At 45.7% G+C, this 18853-nt stretch overlaps 1 protein-coding gene across 4 annotated transcripts in view; it reads right to left on the bottom strand.

Annotated features, from left to right (window-relative positions):
• Positions 1–18853, bottom strand: part of syt17 (synaptotagmin 17) — a 33105-nt gene that overhangs the window by 7754 nt on the left and 6498 nt on the right. For 2 of the 4 annotated variants that reach the window (XM_062964182.1, XM_062964183.1), the window contains exons 2-6: positions 13082–13099; positions 6966–7076; positions 5399–5550; positions 3448–4067; positions 1849–1969 (exon numbers count right to left, since the gene is read on the bottom strand). In XM_062964182.1, the coding sequence (XP_062820252.1) occupies positions 1849–1969; positions 3448–4067; positions 5399–5550; positions 6966–7076; positions 13082–13086 (1009 nt within the window). In that variant the 5' untranslated portion in view covers positions 13087–13099. Of the gene's footprint in view, positions 1–1848; positions 1970–3447; positions 4068–5398; positions 5551–6965; positions 7115–13081; positions 13105–18853 lie in introns of all 4 variants that reach the window. The other 2 variants (XM_062964180.1, XM_062964181.1) reach the window with 2 other exon arrangements.

Below are 18853 nucleotides of genomic sequence, written 5' to 3'. Positions count from 1 at the left end.
TTCTTTTTGTATCGGAGAGAGCGAGGAAAATGTTCTCAGGAAACACATATTCTCGGAAATGTCAGCTCCGCTCTGTTTGGCGTTTGGGAGCTGCCACGTTCCATGCGTTCACGGGAGCATCGGATGACTCACTCCTGTTTCTCATCAGCAGGGGTCAGAACTACGCCGGCTGACTTTCAATTGGGGTGAAAATTCAACGAGAGCCTGAATGAGAGAAAGTCACATACACGGAGGCCTTGGACAGAAAGCAAATGCTTCTCAACAGAAGCAACAGCTGAAGAGGGAGAGAAGGAAATATTATTGCAAGGCAGGGAGGCGGTGTTGTGGTTCTGTGTCTCGGAAAAAGGGCATCAGCACTGCCGTCCTGTTTTGTCTTTCAAGAACAGCCTTATAACATTGCGGTAAGTGAATGAAAACTGCTTTACTAAACAGAAAGAACATCACACTCAGTGGAATAATGCAAAAGAAAGCAAGGAAGTCTTAGGGCAAACACAGTTCTTAGTCTCTGATAAACTCCCAAATCAAATAGCAATCTTACTTCAGACAAAGAAACGGCAATAAATCCAGATGCAGACAAAAAGCAGGCACAAGGGGAGCGAAGGCTTAGGCATTAGAGTCAGTTTGTTCCCAGCAAGAGCTGGCTGCACCTGCTTCTGCTGTATAGCCCTGAGTCTATATTCTGCTGTATAGCCCCAGTCTCCTCCTCAGATTCCAACTCACTCTCAGGTTCAAATCGCAGTCTTACTTCAGACAAAGAAACAGCAATAAATCCCAGATGCAGATTTGAAGCAGGCACAAGGGGAGCAAAGGCTTAGGCATTAGAGTCAGTTTGTTACCAGCAAGAGCTGGCTGACCTGCTTCTGCTTTATAGTCCTGAGTCCCCTCACAGCTGTTAGGGCAGTTCCCAATTTCTGTTACTGTTCTTATTTCTGGCATTTCTGGCAGCTAATCTAGCTGAATGATGTCTCTGCTCTGTTTCCTTGGTCATATGAGACCGTCTAGATGACCTTTGAGGGTCCCTTTCCTTATCTATGGTCTTATGAAACCATCTAGATGGTCTTTGAGGTCTCTTTCCTTATCTATGGTCTTCTGATGGCCTTATGTGATCATCTAGATGGTCTTTGAAGGTCTCTTTGCTTAGCTACGGCCTTATGAGACCATCTAGATGGCTTTTGGAGGTCACATTCCTTGCCTATGGTCTTATGAGATTGTCTAGATGGACTTTGGGGGGCCCTTTTTTAACCTATGGCCTTATGAAACCATCTAGATGGTCTTTGAGGGTGCATTTCCTTATCTATGATCTTCTGATGGCCTGATGAGATCATCTAGATGGCCTTCAAGGGTTCCTTTCCTTACCTATGGTCTTATGAGACCATCTAGATGGTCTTTGGAGGTCTCTTTGCTTACCTATGGTCTTCTGATGGCCTTATGTGATCACCTAGATGGTCTTTGAAGGTCTCTTTGCTTAGCTACGGCCTTATGAGACCATCTAGATGGCTTTTGGAGGTCACATTCCTTACCCATGGTCTTATGAAATTGTCTAGATGGCCTTTGAGGGGCCCTTTTTAAACCTATGGCCTTATGAAACCATCTAGATGGTCTTTGGAGGTCTCTTCACTTACCTATGGTCTTATGAGATAGTCTAGATCAGGGGTCCCCAAACTAAGGCCCTCCAAGGCCATTGACCTGGCCTCTGTCCTAAACTTTAGACTTAGGGTTGACCTAAGTCTGAAACGACTTGAGGGCACACAACAACAACAATCCTAATTTTGGCCTTCAGATTCCCAAACACTACACACTTGTAACTCTGCTCGGTTATCCACAGCGCGACATCCACGATGCCTGTACCTGAACCTTGGCTCATATCCGTCTGAAGCAGCTGCTTGGCTCTAATGATGTCGACGTTCAGTCTTCCCGCGCTAGGAAGGTAATTCAAGGACAGGAGGAGTTCGCCCAGCTCAACTTCATTCTACGAAAGAAACATACCCATCAAATGCTACCAAAACAGGAAAGTGTCTCCAAGAATCAAACATTGCCTTAGAGCTAAACATTGGAAATATGGATGATAGTCATCCTTTGAGGCTATATACTCGAAGCGAGTTTTTTAGCCCTTTTTATCAGCTGAAAAAGCCTCTCCTCTTACCCTCCCTTATAAGTGTGTTTGTTTTTCCAAAGCCTCCCTCGCTCTTAACCAAGGGAATGCTTTGAAAAGGGAAAGAAGCCCTTGAAAGTCAGGAAGAAGAATATATATATATACCCATTAATGTTATAAAAGCATTTTCCCCTGAAATATTTGTTAATCTCTGCTACGGATATATAGGCATTTCCCCCTGCAAGCCTTTGCAATCCCTATGTGTCTAAATATTCGTATCTATCTCTCTACATTAATTTTATATATGAATTTCCTCTTCATATGTTTGCAAGCTTTTGCAAATCCTATATACATATAGATATCTAGAGATTTCCATGTATCTGTATATCAGTGTCTAAGCTATGATGACCTTGATGTGTGGCTGGAGCTAGGGAGTATCCAGACACAAGTGTTTGTGCATCAGTTCAGTTCAGTTGAGTTCTGTCTGCCTAGAGTTCGAGTCAAGTTCTGTTGGAGAACAGAGCAGTCCTGTGTTCATCTGTCGTCTGCAAGTCTGTTTGTGTTGATTATTGCTGCATACAGTAAAACTTTGTAAATAGTAGACATGTCCAAAAAATCATTTTGAATCGTATATCGGAATTATTTCGGATTGTTCTCGCTTTTTGATACACATTCCGAGACATTGTCTCACAGCGGAACCAGCAATGTAATTCGGACCATTGTTGGCCCATTCTCTAATTGTCTCTTAATGTTTCATTAATTTTTTTCCCCCCAAATTTTTTTAAATATATTTTTTAAAATATTTTTAAAAAATATTTTGTTTCTGCAACCTACCTAGAATGGGAGCTTAGCGCAGCCTAACATGGCTGCCGCTCCCCGGCCAATCAGAAGCTTCCACGATGGACGCAAAAGTGGGGGCCAGGGTTGATGAGGATAGCTCAAGAAATGAGGGCGGGAGAGCCCTGTAAGAGTTCCCTCCCCATGTTCCTTTTTTTTTTTTTTGGCGATTGCGCATGCGCATCCGCCATTTTAGAAGCATTTAGAATCATTACGAATTTTCGGAAATAGCCAAAATTTTTGGGTGAAAAAATCGGAAATACTTTCTATATCGAAGCGCCAGCGCCCCCTACTTTAGAAACGAGAATTGAAACATTTTTTTCATCGATCGGACATGCCTAGTAAATAGTTTTACCAACGTCTCTGAGTGTCTCTTCGTTCTGCGCTCCACTGTTTCCATCCAACTACTGTTGCGCTGCAAATACTCTGACGAGACCATCATCGCACCATGATTTGACATTGAGAAATAAACCCACCCGGATCCCTAAGGCGCTCACCAAAGTGTCACGAAATATTACCTGGGAGCTGGGGATGAGGGCCTTCCACCAATGCCCACCTTTGACGAGGTCGACATCGCTCAAGGGCATCGAGACTTTCCCGATCACGCAGTGGCGTGAAAACTTGTCAAAATCCACAATGTTCAAGAGCAAAGTCCTCCTCTGGGCCTCCAAAAACGGGATCTCGAAGGTGTACCTTTCCTCAAACACCGGGTTCTGGGTTTTCCGCTTCACGCCGGTCTGCTTGGAGTTCTTCTGGTCGGGCAGGAGGCAGATCTTGACGTAGGGATTCGAGTGCGCCATGTCCTGCCGGGACCCGTCGTAGGAGATCGGCGGAGGAAGGTCCTTGGCCTCGATCACCCGGACGATGAGGTAGTTGTGCAGGAGGTCGTACTGGGCGCTGAAGTGCAGCATGCCCAGCTGGTACTTGGCCACCATCTCCTCGTCGGTCAAGGAATCCATGTCGTCGCTATTGGAGTCGAGCGAATACAGTCTCGGCTCAAATTTCCTAAAATAGTCGTCGGGAGCATAGCTTTTCCTCAGGACGCTGGGCTGGACGACTTCTTTCTTGGCTCCTAAAATCCCGAACTCCATCGGTTTGATGTCCACGAGGGGAGAACTCGGCCGCCTCACCTCAAGGCCTGCAGAAGGGAAACAAAGGGCAAAGGTTAATCAAGGGACCGCGGTGGGGCAAGGGGTTAAACCGGCGGTTCCCAAACTTATTTGGAAAGGGGGCGTGGCTTAGAGGGGTGGGCGTGGCTACTGCCAAAGAGGGCGGGCTGAGCCTCTCCCCTAGTCCAAGATGCAGGGCTGTGAAGGGAGGTGGGCGGGGCCACAAATGGGTGGCCAGGACTGGGATGGGCAGAGTTACGAGCTCTGAGGCAGGGCTGAGCTTCTATCCCTGTCAGGACACAGGAGGCGGGGCTAAAGGAGGGGGCGGGGCCTCTTCCCAAGTGCCTGACGGGGCTGAACCTCTATACCCCACCCCCGTGTTCTAACAAGTGCCTCAGGGGAGGTATAGAGGCTCAGCCCTGTCTCACACTCTTGGGAAGAGGCCCCGCCCCCACCCCTAGCCCCGCCTTTTAGTCCTAAAAGGCCTCTCAGGAGAGGTATAGAGGCTCAGCCCTGTCTCGGGCTCTTGAGAAGAGGCCCCGCCCCTAGCCCCGCCCTTTAGTTCTAAAAGGCCTCTCAGGAGAGATATAGAGGCTCAGCCCTGTCTCGGGCTCTTGGGAAGAGGCCCCGCCCCCATCCCTAGCCCCGCCCTTTAGTTCTAAAAGGCCTCTCAGGAGAGATATAGAGGCTCAGCCCTGTCTCAGGCCCTTGGAAGAAGGCCCCGCCCCCATCCCTAGCCCCACCCTTTAGTCCTAAAAGGCCTCTCAGGAGAAGTATAGAGGCTCAGCCCTGTCTCAGGCTCTTGGGAAGAGGCCCCGCCCCTCCCCTGGCCCCACCCCCGTGTCCTAATAGAAGCCGTCACCGCCCCCCTGGATCGCTCCAGCGCCCACCAGGGGGCGGTAGCACCCACTTTGGGAATCACTGGGTTAAACCCTTGTTCTGCTGAACTGCTGACCTGAAGGTCAGTAGTTCGAATCCATGGGACAGGGTGAGCTCCCATTGTTAGCCCTAGGTTATCTGGCAGTACTCTCTGACATGATGGTTGTATCTTGACCGTGGACTGGGCTGCATTTTGGACAGGCTCACTCCATGTTGAATTGTGTGCCGGGATTTCTGACCTGCTGATACGACTTCTGGACTGGCCATTGACCACCTTCAGGCTCTCTCTGCATTTGCTCAGACAACCACTGACGGACCTGAACTAGATGGACTCCTCAACTGCATCTACACATCTGCTTCCTCAGGCCCTTGCTGACTCAAGTTCAGGAAAACTACACTGCTGTGGCTCACGGCCCGCAATCTAGGAGACTGAGTGACCCCTTTGCCCCAATGCCGATCACATGCACAACGACAACCATACTTGAAATCCTTCTTGTCAGGCTGTAAGTGGATCGGGACGTATCCGAAGAGGATCGTCTTCTATCTGGTGAAGCTTCCTGAGGTGTCGCAGGAGGTTCGCTTGCCGTTGTATTGTCAGAGTCGCCATCTTTGTCCTCACTTCTGTTGCTTATCCTGTTGGAATGAAATTAACATGAGATTTCAGTCATTTAGGAAAACCATCACAATGATTTGTTGTTTCGTTCTGTGGGGAGCGTGATTTACTGCCATGGCAGCCAATGGACAGAGCTCTACCTTCCCTTCCCCGTTTGAATGACGTTTTTGTTTTGATCTATTCCTTTGATCGATATGACAGGAAGCAATCACCAAGCAGACGCTCTCACAATAAACTGCATTTTGCAATTCAGCCTTGAGTGCCGAAACCAAAATGTGCCAGGGACTCCAATCCACTTCAATATTACCTTCAAGTAAAGCAAAACAGCTCCCCGAGAAAAGAGGCAAGGGGAAGAAGCCTGGTACAATAACAAGACAACATGAATGGGTTCCTTAGTTGGTAAGCTAAACACAAATAGCTCACTTATATACAAAAAAGAAAATGAATAAGTTCAGCAGATAGGTTGCATGGGTTGCTAGGAGACCAAGTGGGTGGAGCTTAGCCTTCTAATTGGCAGCAATTGGAATAAAAACAATTATTCCTCTCCCTCCAATTAGGACTTTATTTTTCTTTTCTTTTTGTTGTATGAACGTAGAGGCACGGATGAGGGGTTGTGCTGCCAAGTTTAGTGTTTCTGGGATTGTAGTTTTGTTGTTTTGTCCTAGGCCGAAATTTCATTACCCTTTTATATAGATAGATATTAGGCATGTCTGATCGATGAAAAAAATGTTTCAATTCTCGTTTCTAAAGTAGGGGGCGCTGGCGCTTCGATATAGAAAGTATTTCCGATTTTTTTCACCCAAAAATTTCGGATATTTCCGAAAATTCGTAATGATTCTAAATGTTTTTAAAATGGCGGACGCGCATGCGCAATCGCCCAAAAAAAAGGAACCCGGGGGGGGGGGGGGGACTTTTACAGGGCTCTCCCGCCCTCATTTCTTGAGCTATCCTCATCAACCCTAGCCCCCACCTTTGCGTCCATCGTGGAAGCTTCTGATTGGCCGGGGAGCGGCAGCCATGTTAGGCTGCGCTAAACTCCCATTCTAGGTAGGTTGCAGAAACAAACAAAAAATAAAAAAATATTTTAAAAAATATATTAAAAAAATTTGGTGGGAAAAAATTAACAAAACATTAAGAGACAATTAGAGAATGGGTCAACAATGGTTCAAATTATATTGCTGGTTGCGCTGTGAGACAATGTCTTGGAATGCGTATCAAAAAGATGTTCAATGTATACAATTGCAGAGTATATTGATATATGTAACAATTTCAGACCATCAGAAGAAGGCCTGAAGAAAGGCCAAAACTGGTCATTGGTTGGTGGATTCATGTTCAACTCATCATACGAACACACAACGTCGTTCCCATTTCAGAGGGTAACAAGACACCCACGTCACAAACAAATAGGATGGGGAAAGGATCCTTCCAAACTTACAACCAGGGAGGCGTCTGGCCCGGAAAAGGCCCCAGGATTTCCACTTCGTCTTCGTTTGACTGGCAACAGCTGCAGTCATAACACTTCTGGCAACAATTCCGGCAAGTCCATCTGCACAGTAAGAGATCGGAGATTCTAGACAAAAGGCCCTGAGGCCGTTGGAAACCAGAAAGCAAGAAATTACAACCCGGCAGAAATAAGCACACTCGTTATTTATGTGTCGAGCTCAGATCGCAAGGGTCTGGATACTAATCAATAATCCAATACTAATCAGATACTAATACTAATCAGATCGCAAGGAGGGATACTAATCAATACTGCAAAAGGATCTGGGATGCAGTTCTTAGCTGTCTTAGTGGAAACAGGAAAGGAGGAAAGCATCCACCTTGTGAGCTGTGTGTTGCTGTGTAGATCAGGCCTGGGCAAACTTGGGCCCTCCATCCAGGTGTTTTGGACTTCCACAATTCCTAACAGCCTCAGGCCCCTTCCTTTTCCGCCTCAGCCACTTAAGCGACATGCATCCACCTCCACTGAGGTGTAAAGCAGACTGACTACAAAATGGAGTCCTGCGTCTGAACATGCTCAGTCCAATCAAATGTCTATAACCCCTCCCACACCACACACTTACTCCACTGAGGTGTAAAGCAGACTGACTACAAAATGGAGTTCTGAGTCTGAACATGCGCAGTACAATCCCAATTGTAAAGCCTCCTTCCATGAGAGGCGGGATTGATCTTTCTATCCTGGCAGGTTGTTAGTAACTACCTGGCGGATGTGTTTCAATACAGATCTGTTTGACTCGCTGCGTTTTAGCTCTACTTGTTTTTAATTGTGTGTCGAGCTCAGATCGCAAGGGTCTGTGTGTAAGAGAGAGAGGAAAGGAGGGATAATACTAATTAATACTGTAAAAGGATCTGGGATAGAGTTCTTAGCTGTCTTAGTGGAAATGGGAAAGGAGGAAAGCATCCACTTTGTGAGCTGTGTGTTGATTAGATTGCAGATTTATTTATTTATTTGTTTGTTTATTTACAGTATTTATATCCCGCCCTTCTTTCTCACCCCGAAGGGGACTCAGGGCGGATTACAATGAACACTTATATGGCAAACATTCAATGCCTTAACATAGAACAAAGACAGAGACAAACACAGGCTCCAAGCTGGACTCGAAATCATGACCTCTTGGTCAGAGTGATTTGTTGCAGCTGGCTGCAGCTGGCTGCTCACCAGCCTGTGCCACAGCCCGGGCCCATCAGGCATGGGCAAACGTGGGCCCTCCCTCCAGGTATTTTGGACTCCAACTCCCACCATTCCTAACAGCCTCCGGCCTTTTCCATTTTCCCCTCAGCCTCTTAAGGTGAGGGGAGAAAGGAAGGCCAGGTGTGTGAGGTATGATCTCATGGCTTCTTGGTCGGGCTATTATATTCATACTTTGGACTCCAACTCCCACCATTCCTAACAGCCTCGGGCTCCTTCCTTTTCCACCTCAGCCGCTTAAGCGACATGCATCCAACCTCCACTGAGGTGTAAAGCAGTGCGACAATAAAATGGAGTCCTGTGTCTGATCATGCTCAGTACAATCCCAATTGTAAAGCCTCCTTCCATGAGAGGCGGGTTGATCTTTCTATCCTGGCAGGTTGTTAGTAGCTACCTGGCAGATGTGTTTCAATAGGACTTCTGTTTGACTCGCTGCGCTTTAGCTCTACTTGTTTTTAATTCTGTGAAATGCTTTGGGAGAAAAGGAAGGAAGGGAAAGAGAGAGAGGAAGGGAAGGAAGGAAGGAAGGAAAAGAGTAAGGGAAGGGAAGAAGGAAAGGAAGGGAAAGAGGAAGAGAAGAGAAGGAAGAAGGGAAGGAGGAAGGGGAGGGAGGGAAGGAAGAGATTGAGGGAAAATGGGGAGGGGAAGGGAAGGGAAAGAGGAAGAGAGGGTCGGGAAAGGGGAGGGAGACTCTGACACAAGGTTAAATAAAAATCTGGCTTCCTGCAAAGTTTAATTATTTCGTGTCAAAAGCAGTGCATGGTAAATACATTTTAAAATGATGAAATAAAGGAAATCACAAGCAAGCAACTTGTGCAAAGTAAGGTGAGTAAAGTGAGTAGAGCAGAAGTTCAGGGTGCAGAACCATGGACAGCTCCCAAAGGCTCACACAGCAGCAATTACATGCAGACAGTAATGAAAGTTGCCTACAACTTGGGCCCTCCCTCCAGGTGTTTTGGACTCCAACTCCCATCATTCCTAACAGCCTCAGGCCCCTTCCTGTAATTATATTAATTTCAGCTCAGGCCCTACCAAGAACCCATGAGGTCATCCCTTTGGCACCTGGCATCCACCTCCACTGAGGTGTAAAGCTGACTGGCTACAAAATGGAGTTCTGAGTCTGAACATGCTCAGTACCATCAAATGTCTATAACCCCTCCCACACCACACGCTTACTCCACTGAGGTGTAAAGCCGACTGGCTACAAAATGGAGTTCTGAGCCTGAACACGCTCAGTACAATCAAATGTCTTTAACCCCTCCCACACCACACGCTTACTCCACTGAGGTGTAAAGCCGACTGGCTACAAAATGGAGTTCTGAGTCTGAACATGCTCAGTACAATCAAATGTCTATAACGCCTCCCACACCACACACTTACTCCACTGAGGTGTAAAGCAGACTGAGTACAAAATGGAGTTCTGAGTCTGAACATGCTCAGTACAATCAAATGTCTATAACCTCTCCCACACCACACACTTACTCCACTGAGGTGTAAAGCAGACTGAGTACAAAATGGAGTTCTGAGTCTGAACATGCTCAGTACAATCAAATGTCTATAACCCCTCCCACACCACACGCTTACTCCACTGAGGTGTAAAGCCGACTGGCTACAAAATGGAGTTCTGAGTCTGAACATGCTCAGTCCAATCAAATGTCTATAACCCTTCCCACACCACACACTTACTCCACTGAGGTGTAAAGCCGACTGGCTACAAAATGGAGTTCTGAGTCTGAACATGCTCAGTACAATCAAATGTCTATAACGCCTCCCACACCACACGCTTACTCCACTGAGGTGTAAAGCCGACTGGCTACAAAATGGAGTTCTGAGTCTGAACATGCTCAGTACAATCAAATGTCTATAACGCCTCCCACACCACACACTTACTCCACTGAGGTGTAAAGCAGACTGAGTACAAAATGGAGTTCTGAGTCTGAACATGCTCAGTACAATCAAATGTCTATAACCCCTCCCACACCACACGCTTACTCCACTGAGGTGTAAAGCCGACTGGCTACAAAATGGAGTTCTGAGTCTGAACATGCTCAGTCCAATCAAATGTCTATAACCCTTCCCACACCACACACTTACTCCACTGAGGTGTAAAGCCGACTGGCTACAAAATGGAGTTCTGAGTCTGAACATGCTCAGTACAATCAAATGTCTATAACGCCTCCCACACCACACGCTTACTCCACTGAGGTGTAAAGCCGACTGGCTACAAAATGGAGTTCTGAGTCTGAACATGCTCAGTACAATCAAATGTCTATAACGCCTCCCACACCACACACTTACTCCACTGAGGTGTAAAGCAGACTGAGTACAAAATGGAGTTCTGAGTCTGAACATGCTCAGTACAATCAAATGTCTATAACCTCTCCCACACCACACACTTACTCCACTGAGGTGTAAAGCAGACTGAGTACAAAATGGAGTTCTGAGTCTGAACATGCTCAGTACAATCAAATGTCTATAACCCCTCCCACACCACACGCTTACTCCACTGAGGTGTAAAGCCGACTGGCTACAAAATGGAGTTCTGAGTCTGAACATGCTCAGTACAATCAAATGTCTAACCTCTCCCACACCACACACTTACTCCACTGAGGTGTAAAGCCGACTGGCTACAAAATGGAGTTCTGAGTCTGAACATGCTCAGTACAATCAAATGTCTATAACGCCTCCCACACCACACACTTACTCCACTGAGGTGTAAAGCAGACTGGCTACAAAATGGAGTTCTGAGTCTGAACATGCTCAGTCCAATTAAATGTCTATAACGCCTCCCACACCACACACTTACTCCACTGAGGTGTAAAGCCGACTGACTACAAAATGGAGTTCTGAGTCTGAACATGCTCAGTCCAATCAAATGTCTATAACGCCTCCCACACCACACACTTACTCCACTGAGGTGTAAAGCCGACTTGCTACAAAATGGAGTTCTGAGTCTGAACATGCTCAGTACAATCAAATGTCTATAACCTCTCCCACACCACACACTTACTCCACTGAGGTGTAAAGCAGACTGGCTTCAAAATGGAGTTCTGAGTCTGAACATGCTCAGTCCAATTAAATGTCTATAACGCCTCCCACACCACACACTTACTCCACTGAGGTGTAAAGCCGACTGACTACAAAATGGAGTTCTGAGTCTGAACATGCTCAGTCCAATCAAATGTCTATAACGCCTCCCACACCACACACTTACTCCACTGAGGTGTAAAGCCGACTTGCTACAAAATGGAGTTCTGAGTCTGAACATGCTCAGTACAATCAAATGTCTATAACGCCTCCCACACCACACACTTACTCCACTGAGGTGTAAAGCAGACTGGCTACAAAATGGAGTTCTGAGTCTGAACATGCTCAGTACAATCAAATGTCTATAACGCCTCCCACACCACACACTTACTCCACTGAGGTGTAAAGCAGACTGAGTACAAAATGGAGTTCTGAGTCTGAACATGCTCAGTACAATCAAATGTCTAACCTCTCCCACACCACACACTTACTCCACTGAGGTGTAAAGCCGACTGGCTACAAAATGGAGTTCTGAGTCTGAACATGCTCAGTACAATCAAATGTCTATAACGCCTCCCACACCACACACTTACTCCACTGAGGTGTAAAGCAGACTGGCTACAAAATGGAGTTCTGAGTCTGAACATGCTCAGTCCAATCAAATGTCTATAACGCCTCCCGCACCACACACTTACTCCACTGAGGTGTAAAGCAGACTGGCTACAAAATGGAGTTCTGAGTCTGAACATGCTCAGTACAATCAAATGTCTATAACGCCTCCCGCACCACACACTTACTCCACTGAGGTATAAAGCAGACTGGCTACAAAATGGAGTTCTGAGTCTGAACATGCTCAGTCCAATCAAATGTCTATAACGCCTCCCGCACCACACACTTACTCCACTGAGGTGTAAAGCAGACTGGCTACAAAATGGAGTTCTGAGTCTGAACATGCTCAGTACAATCAAATGTCTATAACGCCTCCCGCACCACACACTTACTCCACTGAGGTATAAAGCAGACTGGCTACAAAATGGAGTTCTGAGTCTGAACATGCTCAGTCCAATCAAATGTCTATAACGCCTCCCGCACCACACACTTACTCCACTGAGGTGTAAAGCAGACTGGCTACAAAATGGAGTTCTGAGTCTGAACATGCTCAGTACAATCAAATGTCTATAACGCCTCCCGCACCACACACTTACTCCACTGAGGTATAAAGCAGACTGGCTACAAAATGGAGTTCTGAGTCTGAACATGCTCAGTCCAATCAAATGTCTATAACGCCTCCCGCACCACACACTTACTCCACTGAGGTGTAAAGCAGACTGGCTACAAAATGGAGTTCTGAGTCTGAACATGCTCAGTCCAATCAAATGTCTATAACGCCTCCCGCACCACACACTTACTCCACTGAGGTGTAAAGCAGACTGGCTACAAAATGGAGTTCTGAGTCTGAACATGCTCAGTACAATCAAATGTCTATATTCTCTCCCACACCACACACTTAGCGGCTCAGGGGGAAAAGGAAAGGGCCTGAGGCTGTGAGGAATGGTGGGAGTTGAAGTCCAAAACGTTGGCCCAGGCCTGCTCTCGACCCGCATGTACCCTGGTGTGATCTAGTATTACCCGGAGTGAGAATGAGCGAAACGAGCCCGCTTTATTGTCAAGGAAAGTGTGTATGACCAGTGCTTTAATAAATCCAGGGGCAAGTTGGTCATAAAGAAGCTTGTTAGGACACTCGGAAAGCCAAAGACAAGGAGAGTGAAAAGCACACGACCGAAACGCAAAGGGAGAGTCAAGGGGAGGAGGGATGAATCATCCAATTAACTCACCTCATTTATTGGTTCCAACTGTCCTTTTAGAGATCCGTGTGGAAGCAGACGGGAGGAAAAAGAGCAGAGAGACAAGAGCAGTTTAGCAAATCACATGTGTCCTATGTGATTAAGCTTAGTATGGACTATAAAGCTAAGTTGAATCCCATTTTCCTTAACTTTCCTTAGTTGCTCCACCCAGCAGGGTGGCTTAGCCAAATATTTATTATTTTATTTATTAATTAATTTATTTACAGTACAGTAGAGTCTCACTTATCCAACATAAACGGGCCGGCAGAATGTTGGATAAGCAAATATGTTGGATAATAAGGAGGGATTAAGGAAAAGCCTATTAGGTTATGATTTTACAAATTAAGCACCATAACATCATGTTAGACAACAAATTTGACAGAAAAAGTAGTTCAATACAAAATAATACTATGTAGTAATTACTGTATTTACAAATTTAGCACCAAAATATCAAGATTTATTGAAAACATCGACTACAAAAATGCGTTGGATAATCCAGAACGTTGGATAAGCGAGTGTTGGATAAGTGAGACTCTACTGTATTTATATTCCGCCCTTCTTTCTCACCCTGAAGGGGACTCAGGGCGGATCACATCTATATATATAAAAAAGTGATGGGAATCCTAGCGACCAACAAAACAACAAAACTAAAGGCCTCCCAACCTCGAAATTTGACAACACGACCCATCATCCACGCCTCTAGGTTGATACAACAAAAAGAAAAGAAAAATAAAGTCCTAATTAGGGGGAGAGGAATAATTGTTTTTATCCAATTGCTGCCAGTTAGAAGGCTAAGCTCCGCCCACTTGGTCTCCTAGCAACCCACTCAGTCCAGGGGACAGGCCGAGTTAGACCTCACTTAGGCCTATAAAATACAGATTATGTCAGGGGAAAACCTTTACCCTTGACCTTACTACCACCAATTCCTCAATACTTTATTTCCCATACTGCCATACTTCGCCACAGCAACGCGTGGCCGGGCACAGCTAGTTACACATATAAGGCAAACATTCAATGCCTTCAACATAGAACAAAGACAGAGACAAACACAAGCTCTGAGCTGGCCTCGAACTCATGACCTCTTGGTCAGAGTGATTTGTTGCAGCTGGCAGCTCACCAGCCTGCGCCACAGCCCGGGCCAAATAAACCCGTTGTTGCACCCTAGCCTTGAGACACCTTTTCACCCAGCACCACACCTAGTCCAGTAGTACTAACTACAGCCGTTTATTAAGAAAAGTGTGTTTGTTGTTGTTGTTTATTCGTTCACTCACTTCCGACTCTTCGTGACCTCATGGACCAGCCCACGCCAGAGCTCCCTGTCGGCCGTGGCCACCCCCAGCTCCTTCAAAGTCAAGCCAGTCACTTGTAAAATACACCATAATGTAATGAGTTGACTGGAAAGGCATGTGTCAGCAGATGATTGGCTGAGCCGGCCAGGAGCCAGAATTCTGATTGGCTACTGTCTCTGCCTTGCTGCTGAGAGAAACGGTTTTAACTATCATTTTCACCTCAGAGAGTGAAGAGAGCGCTGACTGGAAACAGTCAGGAAGGAAATGTCTGCTAACTCTCCGAAGCCTGATTATTTCTAAGGCAAATCAGGCATGTTTAATCTGTGTAATTTTAAATGTTGATGATGTTTGTTTTTGTTATGAATGTTTTATTGTGATGGCTATGCATACCAAGCATGGTCCAGATCCATCACTGGCAAGATTGACACCGCTCTCCAGAGGTGGGTGGACTACAACTCCCATCATCCTCTGGCAAGCCGCCTAAAATCCCAGAATTCTTTAAAGTTCATCATGACGGATATGTGTACCACGTTTGGTTCAGAATGCAAGAAATGAACCAGAAGAGACACCTGGGTAACATCTTGGTGCAAAGAAGTTCTCACGCTATCAACATTACAAAACTATCTCCAGACCCCTCCAGAAATTGTAGGAGGGTGTCTGATTTTGTAAAGCAAACGTTGAGCTCAAACGTATTTTAGATGCTACAAGGTGGATCGAATTCCATGTTGAGAAAAAACTGAATATGTACGAGGGTTGAATGAAAAGTAATGCCTCCACCTTCATAATTCCTCAACAGATGACCGTCCTGGCTGGTTCAGTAGACTCTCTTCTACAATTCCATTTGGCAGGAAGCCTTAGCACTGAACGGTTGTGTTGTTAACGTGCGAAGTATGGAACCCTGCGCAGACGGGGAAGCCTTAGCATTGAACGGTTGTGTTGTTAACGTGCGAAGTATGGAACCCTGCGCAGACGGGGAAGCCTTAGCATTGAACGGTTGTGTTGTTAACGTGCGAAGTATGGAACCCTGCGCAGACGGGGAAGCCTTAGCATTGAACGGTTGTGTTGTTAACGTGCGAAGTATGGAACCCTGCGCAGACGGGGAAGCCTTAGCATTGAACGGTTGTGTTGTTAAAGTGCAAAGTATGGAACCCTGCACAGACGGGGAAGCCTTAGCATTGAACGGTTGTATTGTTAAAGTGCGAAGTATGGAACCCTGCGCAGACGGGGAAGCCTTAGCACTGAACGGTTGTGTTGTTAACGTGCGAAGTATGGAACCCTGCGCAGACGGGGAAGCCTTAGCACTGAACGGTTGTGTTGTTAACGTGCGAAGTATGGAACCCTGCGCAGACGGGGAAGCCTTAGCATTGAACGGTTGTGTTGTTAACGTGCGAAGTATGGAACCCTGCGCAGACGGGGAAGCCTTAGCATTGAACGGTTGTGTTGTTAAAGTGTGAAGTATGGAACCCTGCGCAGACGGGGAAGCCTTAGCATTGAACGGTTGTGTTGTTAAAGGGTGAAGTATGGAACCCTGCGCAGACGGAGAAGCCTTAGCAGTGGACGGTTGTGTTGTTAAAGGGCGAAGTATGGAACCTTGCGCAGACGGGGAAGCCTTAGCATTGAACGGTTGTGTTGTTAAAGGGCGAAGTATGGAACCCTGCGCAGACGGGGAAGCCTTAGCATTGAACGGTTGTGTTGTTAAAGGGTGAAGTATGGAACCCTGCGCAGACGGAGAAGCCTTAGCAGTGGACGGTTGTGTTGTTAAAGGGCGAAGTATGGAACCTTGCGCAGACGGGGAAGCCTTAGCATTGAACGGTTGTGTTGTTAAAGGGCGAAGTATGGAACCCTGCGCAGACGGGGAAGCCTTAGCATTGAACGGTTGTGTTGTCCATACTTCGCACTTTAACAACACAACCGTTCAATGCTAAGGCTTCCCTGTCTGCGGTCATGATACATCCACCAAGACTTGCCTGAGCTTTCCTGAACGACGGTGACTTATGCTGCATCTACATTCAGTCATACAGTTCATAGGACACAGAAGACATTATTTGCAGATTAGCAGATCATTTGACAGTAATAAAAGAAGCATATATCCCTCACATATTAAGGGACGGAGTCCTGAAAACAGAAGCTCTGCTACCCGAGAGCAACAGATTGGAAGCAAGACCTCAAAAGCAAACAGAGGAGAAAGGCCGTGAACGGACAAGTAGAAATCCATAAAGGCAAACACAGGCAGATGTGGCAAAACCAGGAGCAGGTGAAGAGGAAAGAGAACTAAGGGAGGAGCCAGTATGTTATTTCGTGTTTGAAAGTCATCGTTCTACTACTCGAACTTTGTTTTTGTGCCACAAACTAGGTTGAATTGGTTGAGAAAGAATCTATGAGCCCAAGAGCCATTCATCCCATCCCAATCAGGAAGGAAAGGCACAATCAAAGCAACTTCTACAGATAGCCACCCAGGCTTTGCAATAATAATAATAATAATAATAATAATAATAATAATAATAACAAGCATGAACATGTGAAAAATGTGGTCAGCAAAGAATACACACAAAGGGTCCTAAAAATTCTCAAAAATAAGCTCAATGGAGGCAACACCATCAAGGCCATAAACACCTGGGCCATACCTGTCATAAGATATACTGCTGGCATTATAAACTGGACACAGGCAGAACTTGACAATTTGGACAGAAAAACAAGAAAACTCATGACCGTTCATCATTCACTGCACCCTCGCAGTGATGTTGACCGGCTATATCTGCCTAGAAGATCAGGGGGCAGAGGACTCTTACAAGTAAAGCAAGCAGTCAAAGAAGAAGAACATGCCCTGGCAGAAGATGTCAAGCAAAGTGAAGAACCTGCTTTGATTGAAGTCAAAAATCAGAAACTCCTCAAAGCACAGCAGACAAAAAACCAGTACAAGAAAACCGCACTACAAACTAGAGCAGAATCAATACAAGAAACCCGCACTACAAACTAGAGCAGAATCAATACAAGAAAACTGCACTACAAACTAGAGATGACAGCTGGCACAACAAAACATTGCATGGAAAGTTCCTTGACAAAATTGAAGGAAAAGCTGATAAGGAGAAGACCTGGCTCTGGCTCATGAATGGGACCCTGAAGAAGGAGACAGAAGGCCTGATCCTTGCAGCCCAGGAGCAAGACATCAGGACAAAGGCAATTCAGGCCAAGATTGAAAAATCAGCTGATGACCCAAAATGCAGACTGTGCAAGGAAACCGACGAAACCATTGATCATATCCTCAGCTGCTGTAAGAAAATCGCACAGACAGACTACAAACAGAGGCACAACTATGTGGCCCAAATGATCCATTGGAACTTATGCCTCAAGTCCCACCTCCCAGCAGCAAAGAACTGGTGGGATCACAAACCTGCAAAAGTCTTGGAAAATGAGCACGCAAAGATACTGTGGGACTTCCGAATCCAGACTGACAAAGTTCTGGAACACAACACACCAGACATCACAGTTATGGAAAAGAACAAGGTTTGGATCATTGATGTTGCCATCCCAGGTGACAGTCGCATTGACGAAAAACAACAAGAAAAACTCAGCCGCTATCAGGACCTCAAGACTGAACTTCAAAGACTCTGGCAGAAACCAGTGCAGGTGGTCCCGGTGGTGATGGGCACACTGGGTGCCCTGTCAAAAGATCTCAGCTGGCATTTGGAAACAATAGACATTGACAAAATTACAACCTGCCAACTGCAAAAGGCCACCCTGCTGGGATCTGCACGCATCATCCGAAAATACATCACACAGTCCTAGACACTTGGGAAGTGTTCGACTTGTGATTTTGTGTTACGAAATCCAGCATATCTATCTTGTTTGCTGTGTCATAATAATAATAATAATAATAATAATAATAATAATAATAATAATAATAATAATAATAATAATAGGAGCAACCCCAGAGGCCATCCAGTCCAACCTCCTTATTCTGCCATGCAGGGAAAGCAAAATCAAAGCACTCCTGACAGATGGCCATCTATCCTTTACAATCATAATGGGAGCAACCTCATGGGCCACCCAGTCCAATTGCCTTCTACCATGCAGGAAAGGCACAATCAAAGCACTCCCAACAGATGGCCATCCAGCCTTTGCAATATCAACAACAACAACAGGAGCAATTTCAGGAGCCAATCCAACCATCTCCTGCATTGTACAAAAATCACAGTTAAAGCACTCCTGACAGATGGCCATCCAGCCTCTATAATAATAATAATAATAATAATAATAATAATAATAATAATAATAATAATAATAATAATACATCACACAGTCCTAGACACTTGGGAAGTGTTTGACTTGTGATTTTGTGATACGAAATCCAGCATATCTATCTTGTTTGCTGTGACATAATAAAATAATAATAGTGGTAATAATAATAATAATAATAATAATAATAATAATAATAACAATAATAATCCAGCATGTTTATCTTGTTTGCTGTGTC

This window comes from Anolis carolinensis, unplaced genomic scaffold (genome assembly GCF_035594765.1).
Source record: "Anolis carolinensis isolate JA03-04 unplaced genomic scaffold, rAnoCar3.1.pri scaffold_13, whole genome shotgun sequence".
Taxonomy (NCBI): domain Eukaryota; kingdom Metazoa; phylum Chordata; class Lepidosauria; order Squamata; family Dactyloidae; genus Anolis; species Anolis carolinensis.
The sequence above is the reverse complement of the archived record's forward strand: the minus strand, read 5'-3'. Positions and strand labels throughout refer to the sequence as shown.